Below are 18,946 nucleotides of genomic sequence, written 5' to 3'. Positions count from 1 at the left end.
ATGGCACTATTGTAACATGTGCATGCCTGACACATGGATGGAAACTGACTCATGATACCCTTGAAGGCAGGAGCAAGTAAGAAGGGCCCACAGGGTGGATTGTGCCAGTGGGCCCAAATTGCACACCTATTGCATCTGTTGACCCTGTGGTTGGCAAGGGGAAAGCCAGGACATGTGCAAGGTGGCTGGATTGGGGGCAAAACAGGTGCGTGCAGTTTCAAGAAAAGCTACAGGTGAACAGACAGCCAGGTCAGCAGGGCATCATTCAGGGCTGGTATTAGTTCAAGGATGTTGGGGGTGAGTAGCTCCAGAGTGCAAGGAGGCCTAGGGCAGCAGCAGCAGCAGCAGCAGCAGCAGCAGCAGCAGCAGCAGCAGCAGCAGCAGCAGCTCCAACTCTCCTGTGGCATCTAGTTCTCTCTCAGTTGTCCTCATTCATCATCATTATAGTCCTAACTTGCTCTCCAAGACAAGACAGTACATAAGAACACAAGAGCCTGATAGATCAGGCCAATAGCCCATCTACTCTAGCATCCTCTTCTCGCAGTGACCAACCAGATGTTTCTTGGAAAACAGCAAGCATGACACGAGCACAAAAGCCCTCTCCCCTCCCCTGGCTTCCAGCAACTGGTATTCAGAAGCATCACTACCACCAACCATGGAAGCGGAACAGAACCATTGTGGCTAGTAGCCCTTGATAGCCTTATCCTCAATTAATTTGTCCAATGTGCATATACTGTACATTCCTGCGTATAAGACTACTTTTGAACCCAGGAAAATCTTCTCAAAAGTCGGGGCTCGTCTCATACGCCGGGTCGTATTTCTTATATGGCGAGTATATCCCAAACTCTATATTTTAACTGAAAAAGTTGGGGGTCGTCTTATACGCCCAGTTGTCTTATGCGCCGGATACAGTATATGTATGTGTGTGTGTGTGTGTGTGTGGCATTTGTCATTTGTATATTGCTTAATCATTAGCATTTCTAAATTTTTTGGCGTGCATAAAAATGAACCACATGAAAAATAAAATAATAAAAAGTAATCATAAAACCAAGCAGAAACCCGAACACCAGCTGAAAATGCCTCCTGGAATAAGAAAGTATTTTATCATGCACCTAAAGTTTGTGGAGGAGTGATTTGCTAATTGTATTATTGAGCCAAATCGGATCCTATAGTTTGCATTGCTTGCATTGTATGAATTCTGACTGTGTGGCTTAGCCCCATATCCCTGGGATGACTTGCTTAAAATGCTTGTTCTCTTTGCCTCTCTCTGTGTGCCGAAGGGTAATGTAAACAAAACAGGATGCCCAGCTAAGCTATCAAGGCCAGATGACTGTCTTGTCTGATGCTAGCAGTCTGACCAGCAGAACAGGCAAGATAAGTCAAGGCTGCTTGAGGCAGGCACCAGGGCAGCATTAGTCAGCATGTGTTTACGCACATGGCGTACACAGGAAGAGGCGCACACCCCCTTGCGTGCGTGACCCCTTGCGTGCGCACTCTTACAGAGGAGGGGGAAAGAGCCCAAAAGAAGGGTATAAGAAAGCTTTGCAATTTGTGTTGCTTTACTCATGTTGTGGAGGACCACCTTGAGTCTCTCTATATATAGAGATTAAAACTCTTTCTCTGAAACTCAACCCGGTGTCGTTTTGACTATCTTTGTCCTTGCCTGGGTGCAACTTAAAAGGACCCCTTATCAGCAAATAAGGCTGCAAGTTCAGCTTGACTGTGTAATCACAGTCAAGAGGACAGTCCACAGACTTGGGCTCCCAACACGGAATGCATGACTTCTGGTAGTAATGAACTTTGCATGTGAGTCACGGGGCCACTGACTGAGAACCTCCCACGCAAGATCTCAGTGATTGGGCAGGAATATAAAGCATCGTGATATTTCATCATCTTTGTTTATTTATTTGCATTCATTGTGTATCCTGCTTTTCTGCTTAGGAGAAAATGTATAGCACATCAATAAGTGCAACAGAAATGAATGAAAGCAAATCAAAGGCCCCACCCCACCCCTAAAAAACAGAAGGCATCTTAGCGTATTAAAAGGCCTAGTCCACTGGAAAGATTCAAATGCCTGCTGGAATAAAAAGGTTTTTCTCAGCCCATCAAATGGACCTTCCCTGTAATAGCCCCCCTCCCAACCACCCTGTCTCTGGAATGGGTGCCCTAGGGAGGCATGCCTGGCGCCAACTTTACTATCATTTCAGCATCAGGTAAAACCCTTTTTATTCTCTTGGGCATGTGGGGAGATTTAATGATATTGTTGCTACAGCTCCTCAATCCAACCTTCGCAGTGTGTGTGTTTTTTGTTGCTATTGTACTGATACCATGAATTGTCTGAATATGTTTTGTATGAAGTTTTATCTCATAACACACCCACACCCACACCCGATAGATAGATAGATAGATAGATAGATAGATAGATAGATAGATAGATAGATAGATAGATAGAAAATTGCTTTGAGACTTTTTTGGGGGGTACTGTATATATAAACCTAATAAATCAAATTGAAAGGGTAGCAAAGATGGAGCTGGATAGACCTTCCCATGGAAGGATATTCCATATCGATGGTACCACAACCAAGAAGGCTCTGTCAATTCTGTGCATCAGGTGCACCAATAGTGGTAGGGAAGAGGCAGGGAAACATGTGTTGGATCTTAGATGCCACAACAGGCCATTTTGATTGGTGGGTTTACCCACAGGAATAATTTTGTTACACCAAGTGACTTTGTGTCCTTCTTTGCTGTAGGGCAAGGAAAATTCCATCGCCTAGCCTGTCTCCCTATTTGTGTTGGCTGACAGTTAAGAACCAATTCTGTGGCTCAACTTTGAACGTCTTCTATCTTTGTTATGGCTTATAGCTTGGCAAATAAAATTGCTGCTGCTACCTTGCCCTATTTTATAAATGCCCGCAAACACAGGAACAATTTATTGTTTACTCACTGCATTTTTATCCCACCTTTTTCTCCAAGGAGCTCAAAGTGGCGTATATGGTTCTCCCTCTCCTCCTTTAATCCCTGCAACAACCCTGTGAGGTAGGTTAGACCGAGAGGCAGTGACTGGCCCAAGGTCACCCAGTGAGCTTCATGGTCGAGTGGGGATTTGGACTGTGGTCTCACAGGTCCCAGTCCAACACTCTAACCATTATACTACACTGCCTCTCAAAATACATGGCTGCCCCTGTGTGGAGTGCCCCCCCCCCGGGATGGCTGAGAATTCTGAAGTTTCCTTGCAGAAAAGCAGAGGAAGATGGAAGAGATCAAGCACACAGAGAAACACAAGCCCTTGACCACATTGCTCCATACGCTTCTTCAATTTGCTCCCCCACCTTTATGCTTTTTAGCTCTTTTAGCAGCTAACTTTCTCTAGGGATTGGGAGGGGAGGAGCAGGGGACAATCAGCTGCTCAAGGAGAGTGAAGATAAGCAGAGATGAATGGCGGAAAGGTGGTTAGGGGCTCCTGGTTCCTTGTGGGCTTGGCCCTTTGATCCCCTCCAGCTGCCTTTGTCTGCCTTCTGGGTTTCTTCAATCAGTTCTCAACTGTCAGGTCCTGGCACAGATGTGGCTCCTTTGGACGTGATGAATGTTAACACATAGCCAGGCTCTTAGAAGAGAAGCATCCCCATGGGGAATGTTTTCCTGAGCTCCTAATTGATTCCTCCATAGGCAGCGCCTGTCCATCAGCATCACCTTTAATCTCCATCTTCCTGCTCCATTGCATGAGAAGCCTCCCGTGTCCATTCTCAGCTCAGTTGCATGGATGGGAGTTCTACCCTGGGTCTACACAGTCACTGTAGAAGGGGAGATTCTCTGCTGTCTCTTCTGTTACTGAGAAGTACCGTACTAAACAGGTTTCTCTGCACACATCCAAGGAGACTTTTAAGTTCTGGCTTCTAGGAAATGTAGTAATTGGATGTTTCCCTCATCTTCCGGAAATGTTATTTACTGCCCAAACATCACTGTAGCTGTGCTTCCCAGCTGGGTCTAATGATCTCCAGCAGTTTGTGTCCAGGTTTGTCTTGCCTAAACTTCACACACACCATGAAGGGTTCTTAGTCACTTCTTGTCCGGCCAAGTAACTGTGGGAGACATACCAATCTATTTGTGCTGCTTCAAGGTGGGGGGGGGAAAGGTGGGTCATTCTAAGTTTCTGGGTATTTGCTAGCGAGAACTTTTTAAATAAGTAGTGTAGTCTGAAGCTGGCAGTGCAATATCTCCCACGCTGTTTCTGCATCATGCATGAACCATTGCAGATTGGCTGCAACTGGGTGGAAAAGAGTTGGCCGTTCTGGGTTTGAGCAAAGACAATCCCCAGTGGTGACTAGTGTGTGTTGGGAGTGGTAGGACAGAAGACAGGGAGCCCAACAGTAGGTGGCGCCATAGCCAATGACAGGCAGAGCCAACGAATCCTAGTTTTGTCCCCATTCTCCTCCTCCCTGGTGAATTCTACAAGGGCAGCACAGAAACTAAGGAGGACGATGTTGACAGCTAGGGCCACGTGTTCAATGAGTTGTAAGTAGGAAGGCAGGCAGGCAGGTGGGGGGCTGTCTGGGGGGCAGGCTGAGTTGCTGGGGCAATGCTCCATTTGCCCTAATGGATCAGCCACCATTGCCTATTCCTTCAGGCCTAATCTGTGCTACACACATATATTGGGCTGTCCGCCAGTGTAGCTGTTGTGACTTCCCCTTGAGAGTCATGGGAAGTATAATTTTGCAAGGGTGCTGAGAATTCTCAGAGACTCTAGCCCAGGCATCCCCAAACTGCGGCCCTCCAGATGTTTTGGCCTACAACTCCCATGATCCCTCCCATGATGTTTGGGGATGCCTGCTCTGACCCACCCCTTCACAGAACTACATTTCCCAGGGTTACCTGTGGAAGGCAGCTGACTGTTAAACCTGTGAGATATGCCACAAGCATCCTCTTGGAGGACCAAATGCCTGACTCCTGGCCTAGGCATCCTTTGCTGAGCATGTCCCACTTCCTTCCTTGCCAGACATCCGCAGCCAACACAAATTGCAGGCTCTCCACACCATGTCATCTGCCTTTTGTGCTGACTGTGCCATAATTATCTGTTTTGATTTGTGTCGCATCCCTCTAATTTAGACGTCCTTGCATGTTGTGCCGCTCATTTCTTCTAATTGCTGCTAGGCGCTCAGCTGACTTCTCTCTCTCTCTCTCTCTCTCTCTCTCTCTCTCTCTCACACACACACACACACACACACACACACAAACACACATTTACATCCTCCCCCTTCCCTTTCTCCTCCTACTTCATCTGATTCCAAGTAAATTTAGCATACCTGAAAAGGAGGCAGATGGATCAAACCAACCCCTTGAATCCTGTGACTTTGCAGGAGAGAAAACCACACTGCTGGCAGTTTTAGACTGTCCTGTGGTTGCATTTTGATCTTCACCTATTAGGGTGAAAAGAGCCTTAAAAATCAAAAATCAAAAATAGGACCGGGTCCCTAGAACAGAAGTGCAAGCAGTCTTGGACTTAGAGGTAGATGAATGGTAGATGAATGGGTGAATCTGTTTTCTATCCATGTAACTATCACATGTGTTCATCTAGAAGTCTGCTCCATCCTGTAGCTCCATGGAAGGGTGCATGTCTTGCGTCCAGGAGACTCCAGGTTCAGTTTCTAGACTGAAAGATTCCCTTTCTGAGACCCCAGAGAGCTGCTGCCAGTCAGCATGGACAATACTGAGCTAGATGGACAAATGGTCTGATTCAGAATAAGCTTCCAGGAATGGCCTGGCTCAGTACTCTCTACACTGACGGGCAGCAGCTGTCCAGGGTTTAAGGCAGGCGTATCACTCAGCCCTGTCTGGAGATGCCAGAGACTGAACTTGGATCCTTCTTCATGTCAAGCAAACGTTCCACCACTAAGCTATGGTCCGTCCCTCAATAGGAAGCCCTCCAGCTTGATGAATTGTCATGGACTGGCTGGAGGCAGAGGAGTGCAGGAGGCTGAAAACCTCATTAAAGCACATGTTGATATTATATATGTTGGGATAGGCTTGCCTAAACAAAAATGTTCTGAGCAGGTGCTGAAACAAGTACTGTACAACAAAGGCACCTGCCTGATGTCAATAGACAAGGAGTTCCAAAGTGTAGGTGTTGCCACATTAAAAGCTTCATTTCTTACAAATACAGAATGCATATTATGTGGCATGTGTAACAGCGCCAGTTCTGCAGATGGAAGCAGTTGAGTGGGCGCATGTAGGGTAAGACAAGGGTCAGCAAACTTTTTCAGCAGGGGGCCGGTCCACTGTCCCTCAGACCTTATGGGGGGCTGGACTATATTTTGAAGGAAAAAAATGAACGAATTCCTATGCTCCACAAATAAACCAGAGGTGCATTTTAAATAAAAGGGCACATACTACTCATATAAAAACACGCTGATTCCTGGACCATCCACGGGCCAGATTGAGAAGGCGATTGGGCTAGATCCGCCCCCCCCCGGGCCTTAGTTTGCCTACCCATGGGGTAAGGCAATCTTGCAAACCCCACATCCTGACTTTCTCCAATTGGTGCTAAGCCATGCCTGCCCCTTTAGCATTTCATAAGCAGCAGCTTAGAAGATTACCACAAAAGGAAACTTATACTGAGTCCGACCGTTGCTCCATCCACATCAGCATTCTCTACACTGACTGGCAGTGACTCTCCATGGTTTCAGGCAGGGCCTTCTACCAGCCCTGTCTGGAGATACCAGGCATTGCGTTCTGCATTACAGAGAACATACCTCTAGTTCAAGAGCTGCCCAGTTCAAGTCTGATTTAAAAATAAAGAACCGTAAGAAGGGAGAGCTGGGTGGAGGGTTACAGAATCAGATGCTGGTCAACTGTTTCAGCACCATGGACAGCAGGCAGAGAACACACACAAGGCAACGAACCACAATCTTCCTCACCATGGGGAAATGCACTGTGTACAGTAGTTCTGTTTCAAGTATAGCATTTGTTTTTAAATTTGCATCCATGCATATAAAGGAGCAGGCACAGATTTCCTGCAAATCTGAGCCTTCTTTTCTTCGCTTCATGATGCGTTGCGTCTTCTATGGTGTTATGCAAAGGGTCGCCCCATCCACCCTTTGCTTGTTCACAGCAATTGCAGGAGAACTATGCCTCTGTCCAAGACTGTGGGTAATAGTGTCTCCCAATCTTCGGCTCCCATGCTGGGCTCGCACAATGTGCTTGCTGCCAGTGCTGCAGCAGAGAGGTGTGGGAGGATGTGAGCCCATAATTGGCACCTTTCCTTTGAAGTGAGAGCCTAAAGCTTTTTCCACTTGGGAGTGTGAGGATCTGTGCTAATAAGCCTGATGGCAATGTAGGCACCGGTTGGAATCTACAGAGCCCCCGGCCTCCGAGATCAAAATGGGCCTAGACAGCCTCAGTGGTTCTCCCCCCTTTGCAGTGTGATGAGTCCTAGAGTTGCTTCAGGCCTCACGCCCACACTAAAGATGGAGGCGGCTGGAGATGAGAACCTATTTGCACACTAGGCAGGCTGCAGGGGGGTTGGAATTATGGACTGCACCACTTTAGGATGCAACCGAGGGTGTGAGTGTCATATTTGTGAATACTTTCTCCATGGAAGAGGGGTTTTTTTTGGGGGGGGATGCATGTAGTAAACTAGGACACCAGGGAGGGCTAGTTTGTGTAGCTTCTCCCCACGAATGTGGGGGGATACACGCACAGAGAGAGAGGGGGGGGAGAGAGTGTATATACGCATACATGCACACACAGCAAGGAACATAATCCAAAAATTATCATGCCTCATATCATCCCAACAGTGGTTGAAGTGCTGCTTCCTTCTCATCAAATCAGGCTGGTGTAACTCTGTGACTGCTGCGGGACAGAAGGTCGTTTGAAAACCCAGCTTCTGCTTGCAAATCCAAATATGTTCATTTCAAAAACTCCCTTAGTCTAGTAAGCTAGCATCTAAAGGAGCAAGCTGCTTGACACCTTTCTCCATAATGTGTTCTTTACTACATAGAGAGCTTTTTTTTTCACAAAAGGGAGCATATTTTTAAAGTTTGGCATTTGCCTGTCACTACTACGGATGGATCTGTCCATTTTTGTTTCTCTCTGTTCCTCATTTTTCCAGTATTAAATTCAGCTCTCCACATTTCCACATCATGTTGTGATTTTTTCTTAATTGCCCTCATAAAAATTCATCAGCATTTTAGTGTGAATTTATTCAAATAGACAAATTTTCCTAGGCAATTTTGCCTAATATGCATTTTTGTGTGTTATTTTCAATATTATATGCATTTTTATACACACTTGACTGGAGTAATGACATTGTGAAATTCACAGAAGTGTAAATTTCAAAGGATAAGTGTGTTTCAGTTTATGTACTTATCTCAGAAAATGTGATTTAGGTAGGCTTACCTGTAAATGCAGACTGATTTAAATTTCTCCCCCATCTCAAATCACCACCCAGAGCTAGATAAGCTAAAGATGGGGAATCTCAAGCCCATTGACTAAATGTGACTCTCCAGGCCTCTCTCTCCGGCCTTTGAGACTCTCCCTAGGCCACACCCCTTCTTTGTAGGCCACACCCCTCACTGGCTCTGTTTCATGCCTTCCTTGAGTGTTTTTGATGGGCTGGAATGTGTTCTTGAACTATGATTGTGCCTCTTAATTGCCTGGATGGAGGACAGAGAGAAAAAGGGATGTGTGAGTCTGTAATGAAACCAGCTTATTCACCTGGGGGAACAGCAGTTGAATCTGGAGACCCTGGGTAGTTTGGCATCCGTTGTAAACACCCTGCAAACAAATCAGGGTGGAGACTCATTGCCATATAACACATATCCTCCAGCATTTCTCTGATGAAATTAGGGACGTCCCATTCCATAATGATAATTTTACTATTTATACCCCACACATCTTACTGGGTTGCCTCAGCCATTCTGGGCAGCTTCCAACATACATAAGAACATAATAAAACATTAAACATGTAAAAACTTCCCTATATAGGATTGCCTTCAGATAACTGCATACCCTCCAACATTTCTCCAGTGAAAATAGGGGCATCCTAACGAAAAGTGGGACATTGCGGGATCAAATAAGAAACTGGGATGACTTCTCTAAATAAGGGACGTCCCCGGAAAGTAGGGAGACTTGGAGGGTCTGATATTGCAGCCCTGCATTGAGCAGGTCCTCAATAAAGGCAAGGCACTGTCTAATCACCTTGTGAGCTTTGTGCAGGCAAATCAGGATGGATGCTGAACAAACAGGTTGTTTGCAGACAACCTTCTGTGCGGCTGTTAAAAAGGCACAGGAGCCAGCTAACGGAAAGCGGCAACCTTCACGAATCTCTACCTCCACATCAAGCAGGAAAACAACAACAACAACAACACAGATTTTACTTGGCCTTCTCTCTGATTCCCTCCCTCTTCAGCCAGAAATGGGTGTGGTATGGGAAGAAGAGGCTACTGGGAAGCTGGAAGAACCCAGAGGGTTTTGTGGGCAGTCCCCTTATTGGGAAGCTTCCCATTGAGCTTGCCACCCAGCCAGACATAATCTGACTCATTCATATTTATTTACAAACCACCCTTCTCTTCCGCCACCTGGCTTGGGAGTTATCGCCAGGTTCCATCTGCTTGAGGTCGGGATAATTCCAACGGCGGTCTTCCCTTCCCTTGCACCCCCTGCCATGTGCCTAAAATAAATAATCCCCTTAGGGGAGCATACACACATGTGCACGCATGGAGTTGCCAGTTTCACATTGTCAAAAACACGATGCACAAAATGCACACAAGAGAAAAAGATACAATTTTTTGCAGGAACTGTGCCCATGCTGTTGCCTGCACCTAGATGCACATTTAGAAAGAGTGACTCTGATTTAAATGGAAATAGAGGACATGTGACGGGGTGGGGGTGGGGGTGGGGGTGGGGGTGGTGACAGTGACTTCAGGATCTTGATCCAAAGGTCTTTCTCCCATCACTTGCTACCTGTGAGGCTTTTTTTACTGGTTATGATGGGAATAGAGTCTGGGCTCTCTTGCACAGCAAGCATACACTTGACATGCTATGATCCACTTTTCAACCTAAGTGCGCATGGATGGATGCAAGCTTCTACCAAGTCAGTTCACTGGGAAGACAGGGAGATGCCTTAGACTGTGTCAAACACTGACTGGCAGCAGCTCTCCAGGGTTTCAGATAATGAGTCTCTCCCAACCCTCCTGGAGTTGCCAGAGAGTGGACATGGGACCTTCTGCATTTAGAGCAGGTGCTCTACCACCGAGTAATGACCCTAATGAAGAAGAGTCCCCAACTTTCTAAGGCAGTCTATTCTACTATCAAACAGCTTCCACAACCAGGAAGCTCATCCTATCCTTTTGATTGTGATTTGAACTGCCAAGGCTTCGCCTCCAGAGCAGCAATAGCCTTTCTAGATATTCCAGAACTCCCTTAAGACCCATAGCCAATGGTAAGGGATAATGAAAGCTGTAGTCCAGCAACATCCAATGAGAGCCATGCTAGCAATCCCTGCTTGGAACAGTAGGAAAGACATTTGCGCCGTCATATATTGGACCGTGGCAAGGTGGCTATCATAGAAGTGTAGAGTTGGAGGAGATCCCAGGGGCCATCTAGTCCAACCCTCTGCAATGGAGGAATCTCAACTAAAGCATCCAAAACAGCATCATACAGCCTCTTAATTGTCTCTTCTCTAGTCAAGACACACCAACTCCTTTAACCTTGCCTCCTAGGTCCTTGTCAGCTCTGTCAATCTCCTTTGGGGGTCTTCTTTGGAGTGGAGGGTAGGGGTAGGCAAAGATGCAGGGTTGTGATAATAATGCTGGAAGCTGTCTGGTGAAGTATTCAAAACTAGAAGAGTGATGGAAACATATGTTCAGTGGTTGGGATCCCTGTAACTTAGCAGTGGGGAATCCAAGGCGTGAGGATCACATGTGGCCCTCCAGGCCTCACTTTTCGGCCCTCATGGCTCTTCCCAGACTACCCCCTCAAGTGTTTCTGCCTGGGTGGAATATGTCACTGCACTCTGATAACACCTCTTGCTTATCTCTCTCTTTCTGTGCGTTTGTAGAAACTAGCCTACTGCGCAAAGGTACATTTTACCTTCATTGCTGCTCCCACTTTTGCCCATGCCAAAATGCCGGCATGTGGCCCCTGGAAAGTTGCTCCGAAGGAAATGCGGCCCTCTGGCTGAAAAAGGTTCCCTCTCCCTGCCAGAACTCCTGGTTAAAATAGTAAACATTGCAAAAAAAAAATCAATCCTGTCTCCTAAGAGAGGGCACGCCTTACTAATCTGCACCATTTAAACAGGGTGCAGAATCTAGTTCTTTTGGCCACTGAGTTCTTGTGGGGCAGAATGTGGGGTGGTGCAAATGGAGAGGCTACCAATGGCTCTTCAGAAGAAGGAGGGATGGAAACCACTCAACATCTGTACTGTATTCCATTCCTCTCCCAGCCAGCTGCCTGAACTGAAGGAAGACCCGTTGCCTGTCAGTGGAGAGGAAAGCATGACTGTTGAGCATCTCTCTCTCCCTCCCTCCCTCCCTCCCTCTCTCTCTCTCTCTCTCTCTCTCTCTCTCTCTCTCTCTCTCTCTCTCTCTCTCTCTCTGTGTGTGTGTGTGTCTTTGTGGGGTTTCTCCAAGCCAGCTGGCTCAGCATAGACACAGGCAGTCATCTGCATTGGCACGTGATTGCAAGCAGCGTCCAGGCTGGCAGACAGCAGATCCTAGCCTTGCTTCAAACATGTCTGTGCTGGCGAGTCTTGTGGGATGCAGACTCTTTTGCTTCCTCCCTCCCTCTCCCTTTCAAGGTTTTTTTTTGGGGGGGTGCACCTCCCAAGGCAAATGGGATGCGACAGGCTGTGGGGCTGATGCCATTTTGGGGCCTTCCCATTCCATGGCCTGGCCAGGGGAAGGGACCCTTAATAATTCATGGGCTTATTTATAGACTGAAGAAGCACTTTAGAAACACATCCCGCGAGGGCAAGGGGAAGGCAGTGCCGTTGCCAACTTTTCAACCAGCTGCCGCAGCTGTGCCTTAGTGGCAGGTTGCTGCACAGGTGTTAGGGCATGGGTGGTGTATCTTGGGCCCAAGGGTCAAATGCGGCCCTCCAGGCCTCTCTGTCTGGCCCTTGAGACTCTCCCAGACCACACCCACCCAGCAGACCAATTCCATTCCCTCCTTGGGTGCTTTTGCTTGGCCGGAAAGTGCCCTTGAGTTCTGATCATGCCTTTTGCTTGCCTGAATTTATCAATAGAGATGGGATGTGTGAATGTGCATAGAAAGTAGATTACGGTACAAAAGTTAAATTCACATTCATTACTCTGACCCCTTGGCCTCTGGCCCTGCCCCTCACTGCCGTGTGGCCCCTAGAAAGTTTCCCAGAAGGGAATGCGGTTCTCGGGATGCAAAATGTTCCCTGCATCTGTGTTAGGAGGTAATAACAGGTTGCTTTTGTCATCAAAAGGTTCCCTTGCCAATTTCTGCACCTTAATCTGCTGTTCGGTGCACAAGAGCAGTTCAAAGTGATTTTTTTTCAGGTCAGCTGGCAAGACAAGAAGTAAAGAAGTGTCCCTGCCTCCTCTGCCTAAAATTGCAATTCTCTCCCTGGCTCCCATCCTTTCCACGAAGAAGAACAGCAGCAATTGCTTTATGGCAGTGGGCAGTTGTCATGGCTGCAGAGGTGGCTGATGCCCATTGGGGATGGTGGGGCAGAAGGCAGGGAGTCCAACTGCAGATGGAGTCAGAGCCAATGGCAGGCAGAGCCAACTGGTTCTAGTTTTGACTCCATCCTCCTCCCTGCCGAGTTCTGCAAGAGCAAAACTGAAACGAAGGAGGAAGGAGCTGACGGCTCGTGCCACACCCTGGGGCTGGTTGTAAGAGGGGATCTGGCTGAGAGCAGACTGAGGTTGGTGCCCCATTTGCTCCAAAGAACCAGCCTCCACTTTGTTGTTCTTTTCCAGCAAAGGAGTGTTAACGTGTGGGATGGTGGCAGCCAAATTTCTCCCTCTAGCGGCCAACTTGGATAGGGCCTGAGGATCACTATGGATGGCCTTATAGATGCAGCGAAGGCAGGTGTCTGCATGCTCGGAGGGACCTCCAAGATGGTTTTTTTAAAAAAGTACAAATTGCCTAACACACACACACACACAAACACCTGCATATGGGTGGGAGAACAGGGGAGGTGCAAAAGTTTAACAAGAGAAGGAGGAGGAAGCAAGAGGGCAGAGGGAAATAAGGAAATCCAAGCAACAGTTTGTCTTGGTCCCACACATAGTCTAACTTCCGACAACAGCTGGCTCTTTGTCAATCAATTTCGTGTACTGGAAATAACCATTTGGCGTCTACAAATTCTGATTTGTTACTTGCTGCATGTTTGTGCTAGGTTTTTTTCCCACACACCCCCTTCTTATTAAACATGAAATTCTGTTGAATGCAATACTGAGACGCATAAGATACTGATAATGGCTTACATTAGTAAGGCTTTATTGATTGTGTATGCCTCAGGATGCAAGTGTGCACTTTAGTTCAGAGCTGGCCAGTGTCTGGGCTCTCTGGGGCCCACACTATTCTCTGGACTGAGGGACAGGGCTGGGAATATATTTTACCACATCATCTTGTTCAGCTCTTTAAGTGATCAGGCCCTGTAACCAAGACGGCACCTTCTAGCAGCCAGAGCATCACAGCTATGGTCTGCAAACGCTCTGGTCCAGCAGTGCACTGTGTTGCACACTGTATTGAAGTCAGGCCCTGTGCTGTGACCTGCTAAGCACAAGCCAATCTCCAGACCTATCTTCCCAGCCGCCCATCTCTTGGCTCAGGGAAATCCCTGCTGCAGGCCTGCATTAGGAGTCCTGCCAGGCAGCTGGGTAAAACGGCTCCCTGTAAACAAACCAGAAAAGCTACCCAAGTGTGTGTGAATTCTGAATTTAGGTTCAATGGATAAAGGTAAATGGTAAAGGGACCCCTGACCATTAGGTCCAGTCGTGACCGACTCTGGGGTTGCACGCTCATCTTGCATTATTGGTCGAGGGAGCCGGCATATAGCTTCCAGGTCATGTGGCCAGCATGACAAAGCCGCTTCTGGCAAACCAGAGCAGCACATGGAAATGCCGTTTACCTTCCCGCTGTAGCGGTTCCTATTTATCTACTTGCATTTTGACGTGCTTTCGAACTGCTAGGTTGGCAGGAGCTGGGACCAAGCAACAGGAGCTCACCCCGTCACAGGGATTCGAACCGCCGACCTTCTGATCAGCAAGCCCTAGGCTCAGTGGTTTAACCACAGCACCACCTGGGTCAATGGATAACACATATGCAAAATGAAGTGTGATCTTAAAAGTGTGGGATTTAAAAATATGTAAAATATTTGTATCCTCCTGTTCTAGCAATATTGGGTCCAGCATATAACTAAAGGCAGTAGAGAAATCATGAGGGTTTTTTAAAAAAATAAAAAATGATGATGATGCTTAGGGCCAGAGGTAACTGGAAAGAAAAAGGATGAAGCCTCTTTGGAAACAAGGCACTAGTGGCAGCTGGTGCCCCTTGAGACTGGTAGGGTGGGAGGCAGGGAGCCCAACAGTAGGTGGCGCCAGAGCCCATGTCAGGCAGAGCCAACCCAGTCTAGTTTTGTCTCCACCCTCCACCCAGATTCAATCCGTGGCATTTCTGGGATGGGAAGGGACCTCTGCCTGAAAACCTGGAGAGTTGCTGCCAGTCAAGACAATACTGAGCTAGATAGACCAGTGGTCTGATCTGTGTAAGCCAACTTCCTATGCTCCCTAATCAATTCTCTCCTAGAAGACTAATATTAAACATGTGGGCTTCCCTTGCACCACCACCGCCCACTCTTGCAAGCCCCAGGATTAAGTTGCTATCAAAGCTGCCACCTTTGGTTGCTGTGGTTACTGCTGGAAAGTTTCATTCACATGACAATAGCAGAGCAAGACGAACTCAGCAACAAAGACTCCGCTGAAGGAAAATTGGCTCAATTTCCAACCTTCTGCTTAGTTTACTGGAGAGAGTGGCAGACTCAGGACTAGCACTCGGTGAGGGGGAGGGATCTCTGGGCTGTCAGAGGGAGCTTGGTTAATGGAATGCTGCTTCGTGTAAAACATTCCCCATGGATAGGGATGGGGAAGAAATTCACTGAAAGATATTGTACTGAAAGGGGAATGTATCAAACTTGCAATTTCCAGATCACTGTGAGAACCATAGAATCATAGAGTTGGAAGAGACCACAAGGGTCATCCAGTCCAACCCCCTGCCAAGCAGGAAACACCATCAAAGCATTCCTGACATATGCCTGTCAAGCCTCTGCTTAAAGACCTCCAAAGAAGGAGACTCCACCACACTCCTTGGTAGCAAATTCCACTGCCGAACAGCTCTTACTGTTAGGAAGTTCTTCCTAATGTTTAGGTGGAATCTTCTTTCTTGTAGTTTCAACATATGATCATGCTTCAAAATTCACACATACCTGAATTTTGTGGTGTAGTTTTTCCAAGCAATCAAAGTTTACAAAAATGCATATATTTTAGGGGGAAATGCACATAAAATTAATATATTCGTGAAAATAACATACCTAAATGCATTATATTAGGAAAAGTTGCTTTGCAAAAAGATGTACATTTTGTCAAAAGTGTATGCAAAGATGGGAGAAATTCACACCCAAATGCTGATGAAGTAAACAAAGCAATACCCATTGCCAGTCACAGCCATGCCTCCTCAAAGTCGTACCCACTTCTAAGACTATGCAACCGTCTAAGATTGTACAATAATACTATTATACAATATTAATTAGGGGTGCATTGCAACAGTTAGTGCTGCTCTCCATGTGTTGTCTTTCAGCCAGATTTACTATTTTCTGTAGACATACATGGGCAAATGGTTTGGAGTGTTCTAATATCTTCTTTTGAAGTGACTTAAGTTGTGTTTTCCTTGAAGTTCCATTATATGTAACAGAACTTGAACACCATTCTCTTTTAAACTAAAGCTCCCCTTCCATTTTCTGTGTTCCTAAATTCTTAGCTTTGGAGCAGCTCTTCCCATGGTGTTCTTCCTATGCACCATCTACAGAGTGACCCTAGGAGTCAATCCTCACTGGCTGACTCACCTCCTTTCACTCTGATTGACTCCAATCATCACAAAGCGTGAGAAGATTTCTTCTCATTGGCTAAAAAGCTCCCACCCAATCCATGCTGATTGGGTGGCCCAGGATGCTGGAAGCAGGGACGCTGCTGGTACCCTACTGCATAAATTGTAATGGGTCTTCAACCTACTGTGATTGTAGGCCACTACACTTCTGCCCATTACCATCTAAAAGGGGGGCAATTCCTCCTGCAAGATGATTCAACGAAAAGCCGAATGTTCCCTGGGTCCAATTCCCTAACAGCCTTCCTTGTTGTTTTTCCAGAGTGACCTTTGAAGATGTCGAACCAGAGTAACGGTGATACGAAACCTCCATGTTTACCCCGGAACGGACTTGTGAAGATTCCCGCCCAGGCCAATGGACTCGGCTCTGCCAGCATCACCAAAGGGACTCCAGCGATGAAAAACCGCTTGTGCCAGCCTTCATCTGTGCCTGCTCTCATCGGTCCAGCCTTAGCAAATCACAGCGACCTGCCCATCCCCGGCCTGGCGCCGCCCTTGTCCTTGGCAGCTCTGGCCGGGGTGCCATCTCCTTCTGGAGCTGCCATGGTGGGACTGAACTCCAGCGAGGCTTCCCCGACAAACGGGGAGGTCACTTCCCTCGAAGGCCTCTCCGGTTCCCCCAGTGAACGGCAGCTGGCTGTGGATGAGAAGATTCTCAACCGCTTGTTTACGTACTTTTCCGCCTGCGAGAAGTGTGTCCTGGCCCAGGTCTGCAAGGCATGGAGGAGGGTCTTGTACCAGCCCAAGTTCTGGGTGGGCCTAACGCCGGTGCTACACACCAAAGAGCTTTACAACGTCCTGCCCAGTGGAGACAAGGAGTTTGTCAACCTCCAGGGTTTTGCTATCAGGGGTTTTGAGGGGTTTTGCCTGGTTGGAGTCTCCGACCTGGACATTTGTGAGTTCATCGATAACTATCCTCTGTCCAAGAAAGGGGTGAAATCCATGAGCCTTAAGAGATCGACCATCACAGACGCAGGCCTTGAGGTAGGTCTCCTGCACAGAGGGGGAAACTCAGGCCCAGGAGCCACAGGCAGTCCTCCGGATAGCCACACCCCTTCTAGCCACACCCTCATTCCCCAGCCACATCCCCTCTTCCCGTGGCCACACCCCTTACCAGTCGGACTTTATCCTCTGAGTGTTTTTGCCTGGCTGGAATGTGTCCCTGAACTCTAGTAATGCCTTTTGCTTGCCTGGATAGAAGATAGAGAGGGGTGTGTGGGTGTTACTTACAAAGTAATTTTTACATGTGTTTCTCTATCCAGCTTTGCCTCTCTTCCTGACCCCAACAGAACGTTGCCCAGAAGAGAATGTGGCCCTCAGAGTGCAGTATGTCCCCTGCCTTCATGCTGAGAGAGCCTTTCCCATACCCATCAACATTCCTCCGATGAAAATAGGGGCATCCTAAGGAAAAGCGGGACATTCCGGGATCAAATGAGAAACTGGGACAGCTTCTGTAAATCGGGGACTGTCCCTGGAAAATAGGGACACTTGGAGGGTCTGCTTTCCTCTGTGGCAGGGCTGGGGAAAGTGCGGCATTCCATATGTTGCTTTTTTTTAAAAAAACCATGCAGTGAAAATCCTATCTAAATGCATATTTTCCCCATGAAATGCATGCTTAAAAATACATTTTATCCCGCTATATGCCTTCCTTCCTTCCTTTTAGCACAGTTTTGTTTATTTAAACAATTACATATATTTCAATAACAGACAAGCATAAATAAATGCAGAAAAACAATGCAATTGAATGAAAACAAAAATTAAACACATGCACACACAAAATATAAATTCAGTAAATTTTATTCACATTCCTTGGGGGGGGGTATTCTTGGTGTTGCAGGGTAGTAACATAAAAAAAAAGTTTACTTTATTCATAAATATCAGGAAAGCGGAAATGTTTCTAAGAGTTCCAGACAGTGGCATAATTCACAGGAGGCATTTGAACGTTGTTATCATCATATATATTTTTGCCACTTAGTTGAAATTGAATCTTTTTCTGACTGTCCTCTAGTATACCTTAATTTTTGAATAACCGGTAGTTTTTCAGCAACAGCTATGGACCAGATTTGACTACACTATAAATCTCTATCTTACCCTAAAGTATGCAAATTAAATAATTATTGGCTTGTTGGCAATTTAAATAACTGTTGGGATCTGAAGAGTGTCTTACAAAATTCAGAGAAGTGCAAAATCTTGAGAATAATTTCATTCCAATCCATGGATAAGGCCGAAGTGTGCAGATCAAGTCTATTCCCAATGGAATTCAAGGAAATTCAGTTTCTTGAGCATCTGTAGAGTGTGATTCTCTTCTTTTCTCTCTCTCTTTGAGAGAGCATGAGGTGGGTGAAAGTTGCAATACTATTATACTATTATACAGTTGCATCAGAGGAAGCACCTTTGAACTCAGTGGGACTTACTTCTAAGTACACATTCCTTGTGGGTAATTTGAAGTACGCACCTACATGTGTCTGCTTGAGAGTAAGCCCCACTTGGCTCAAAAGAGCAGAGGGGTGGGGAACCTTTGGCCCTCCCAATGTTGCTGATCCAGTGTGGCATAGCAGTTGAGTGTCAGACCTGGGAGACAAAGGTTCCAATCCCCACTCAGCCATTACTTTGGGCCGCTCACCTCCTCCCACTCTGATTGGCTCCAATCAGCACAAAGTGTCAGAAGGACCTCTTCCCACTGGCTAAAAACTCCCCTTCCTACTGATTGGACAGCTCTAGGACGCTGGAGACAGAGACTCTGCTGGAGAAATATTAACAGGTCTTTAACCCTAGGTGACCTCAGACTACTACGTCTTTGTCCCCATCCACAAGCCTG

The 18,946-nt window shown here is 46.9% G+C and overlaps 1 protein-coding gene across 1 annotated transcript in view; it reads left to right on the top strand.

The window, feature by feature from the left end:
• The window catches only part of FBXL16 (F-box and leucine rich repeat protein 16), a 53,268-nt gene that overhangs the window by 27,862 nt on the left and 6,460 nt on the right, over nucleotides 1-18,946 (top strand). Inside the window, exon 2 of the mRNA XM_035132301.3 lies at nucleotides 16,391-17,112. Coding sequence (XP_034988192.2) covers nucleotides 16,405-17,112 — 708 coding nt within the window. The 5' untranslated portion in view covers nucleotides 16,391-16,404. The remainder of the gene's footprint in view (nucleotides 1-16,390; nucleotides 17,113-18,946) is intronic.

This window comes from Zootoca vivipara, chromosome 13, assembly GCF_965207765.1.
Source record: "Zootoca vivipara chromosome 13, rZooViv2.hap1.1, whole genome shotgun sequence".
Taxonomy (NCBI): Eukaryota; Metazoa; Chordata; class Lepidosauria; order Squamata; family Lacertidae; genus Zootoca; species Zootoca vivipara.
The sequence above is the reverse complement of the archived record's forward strand: the minus strand, read 5'-3'. Positions and strand labels throughout refer to the sequence as shown.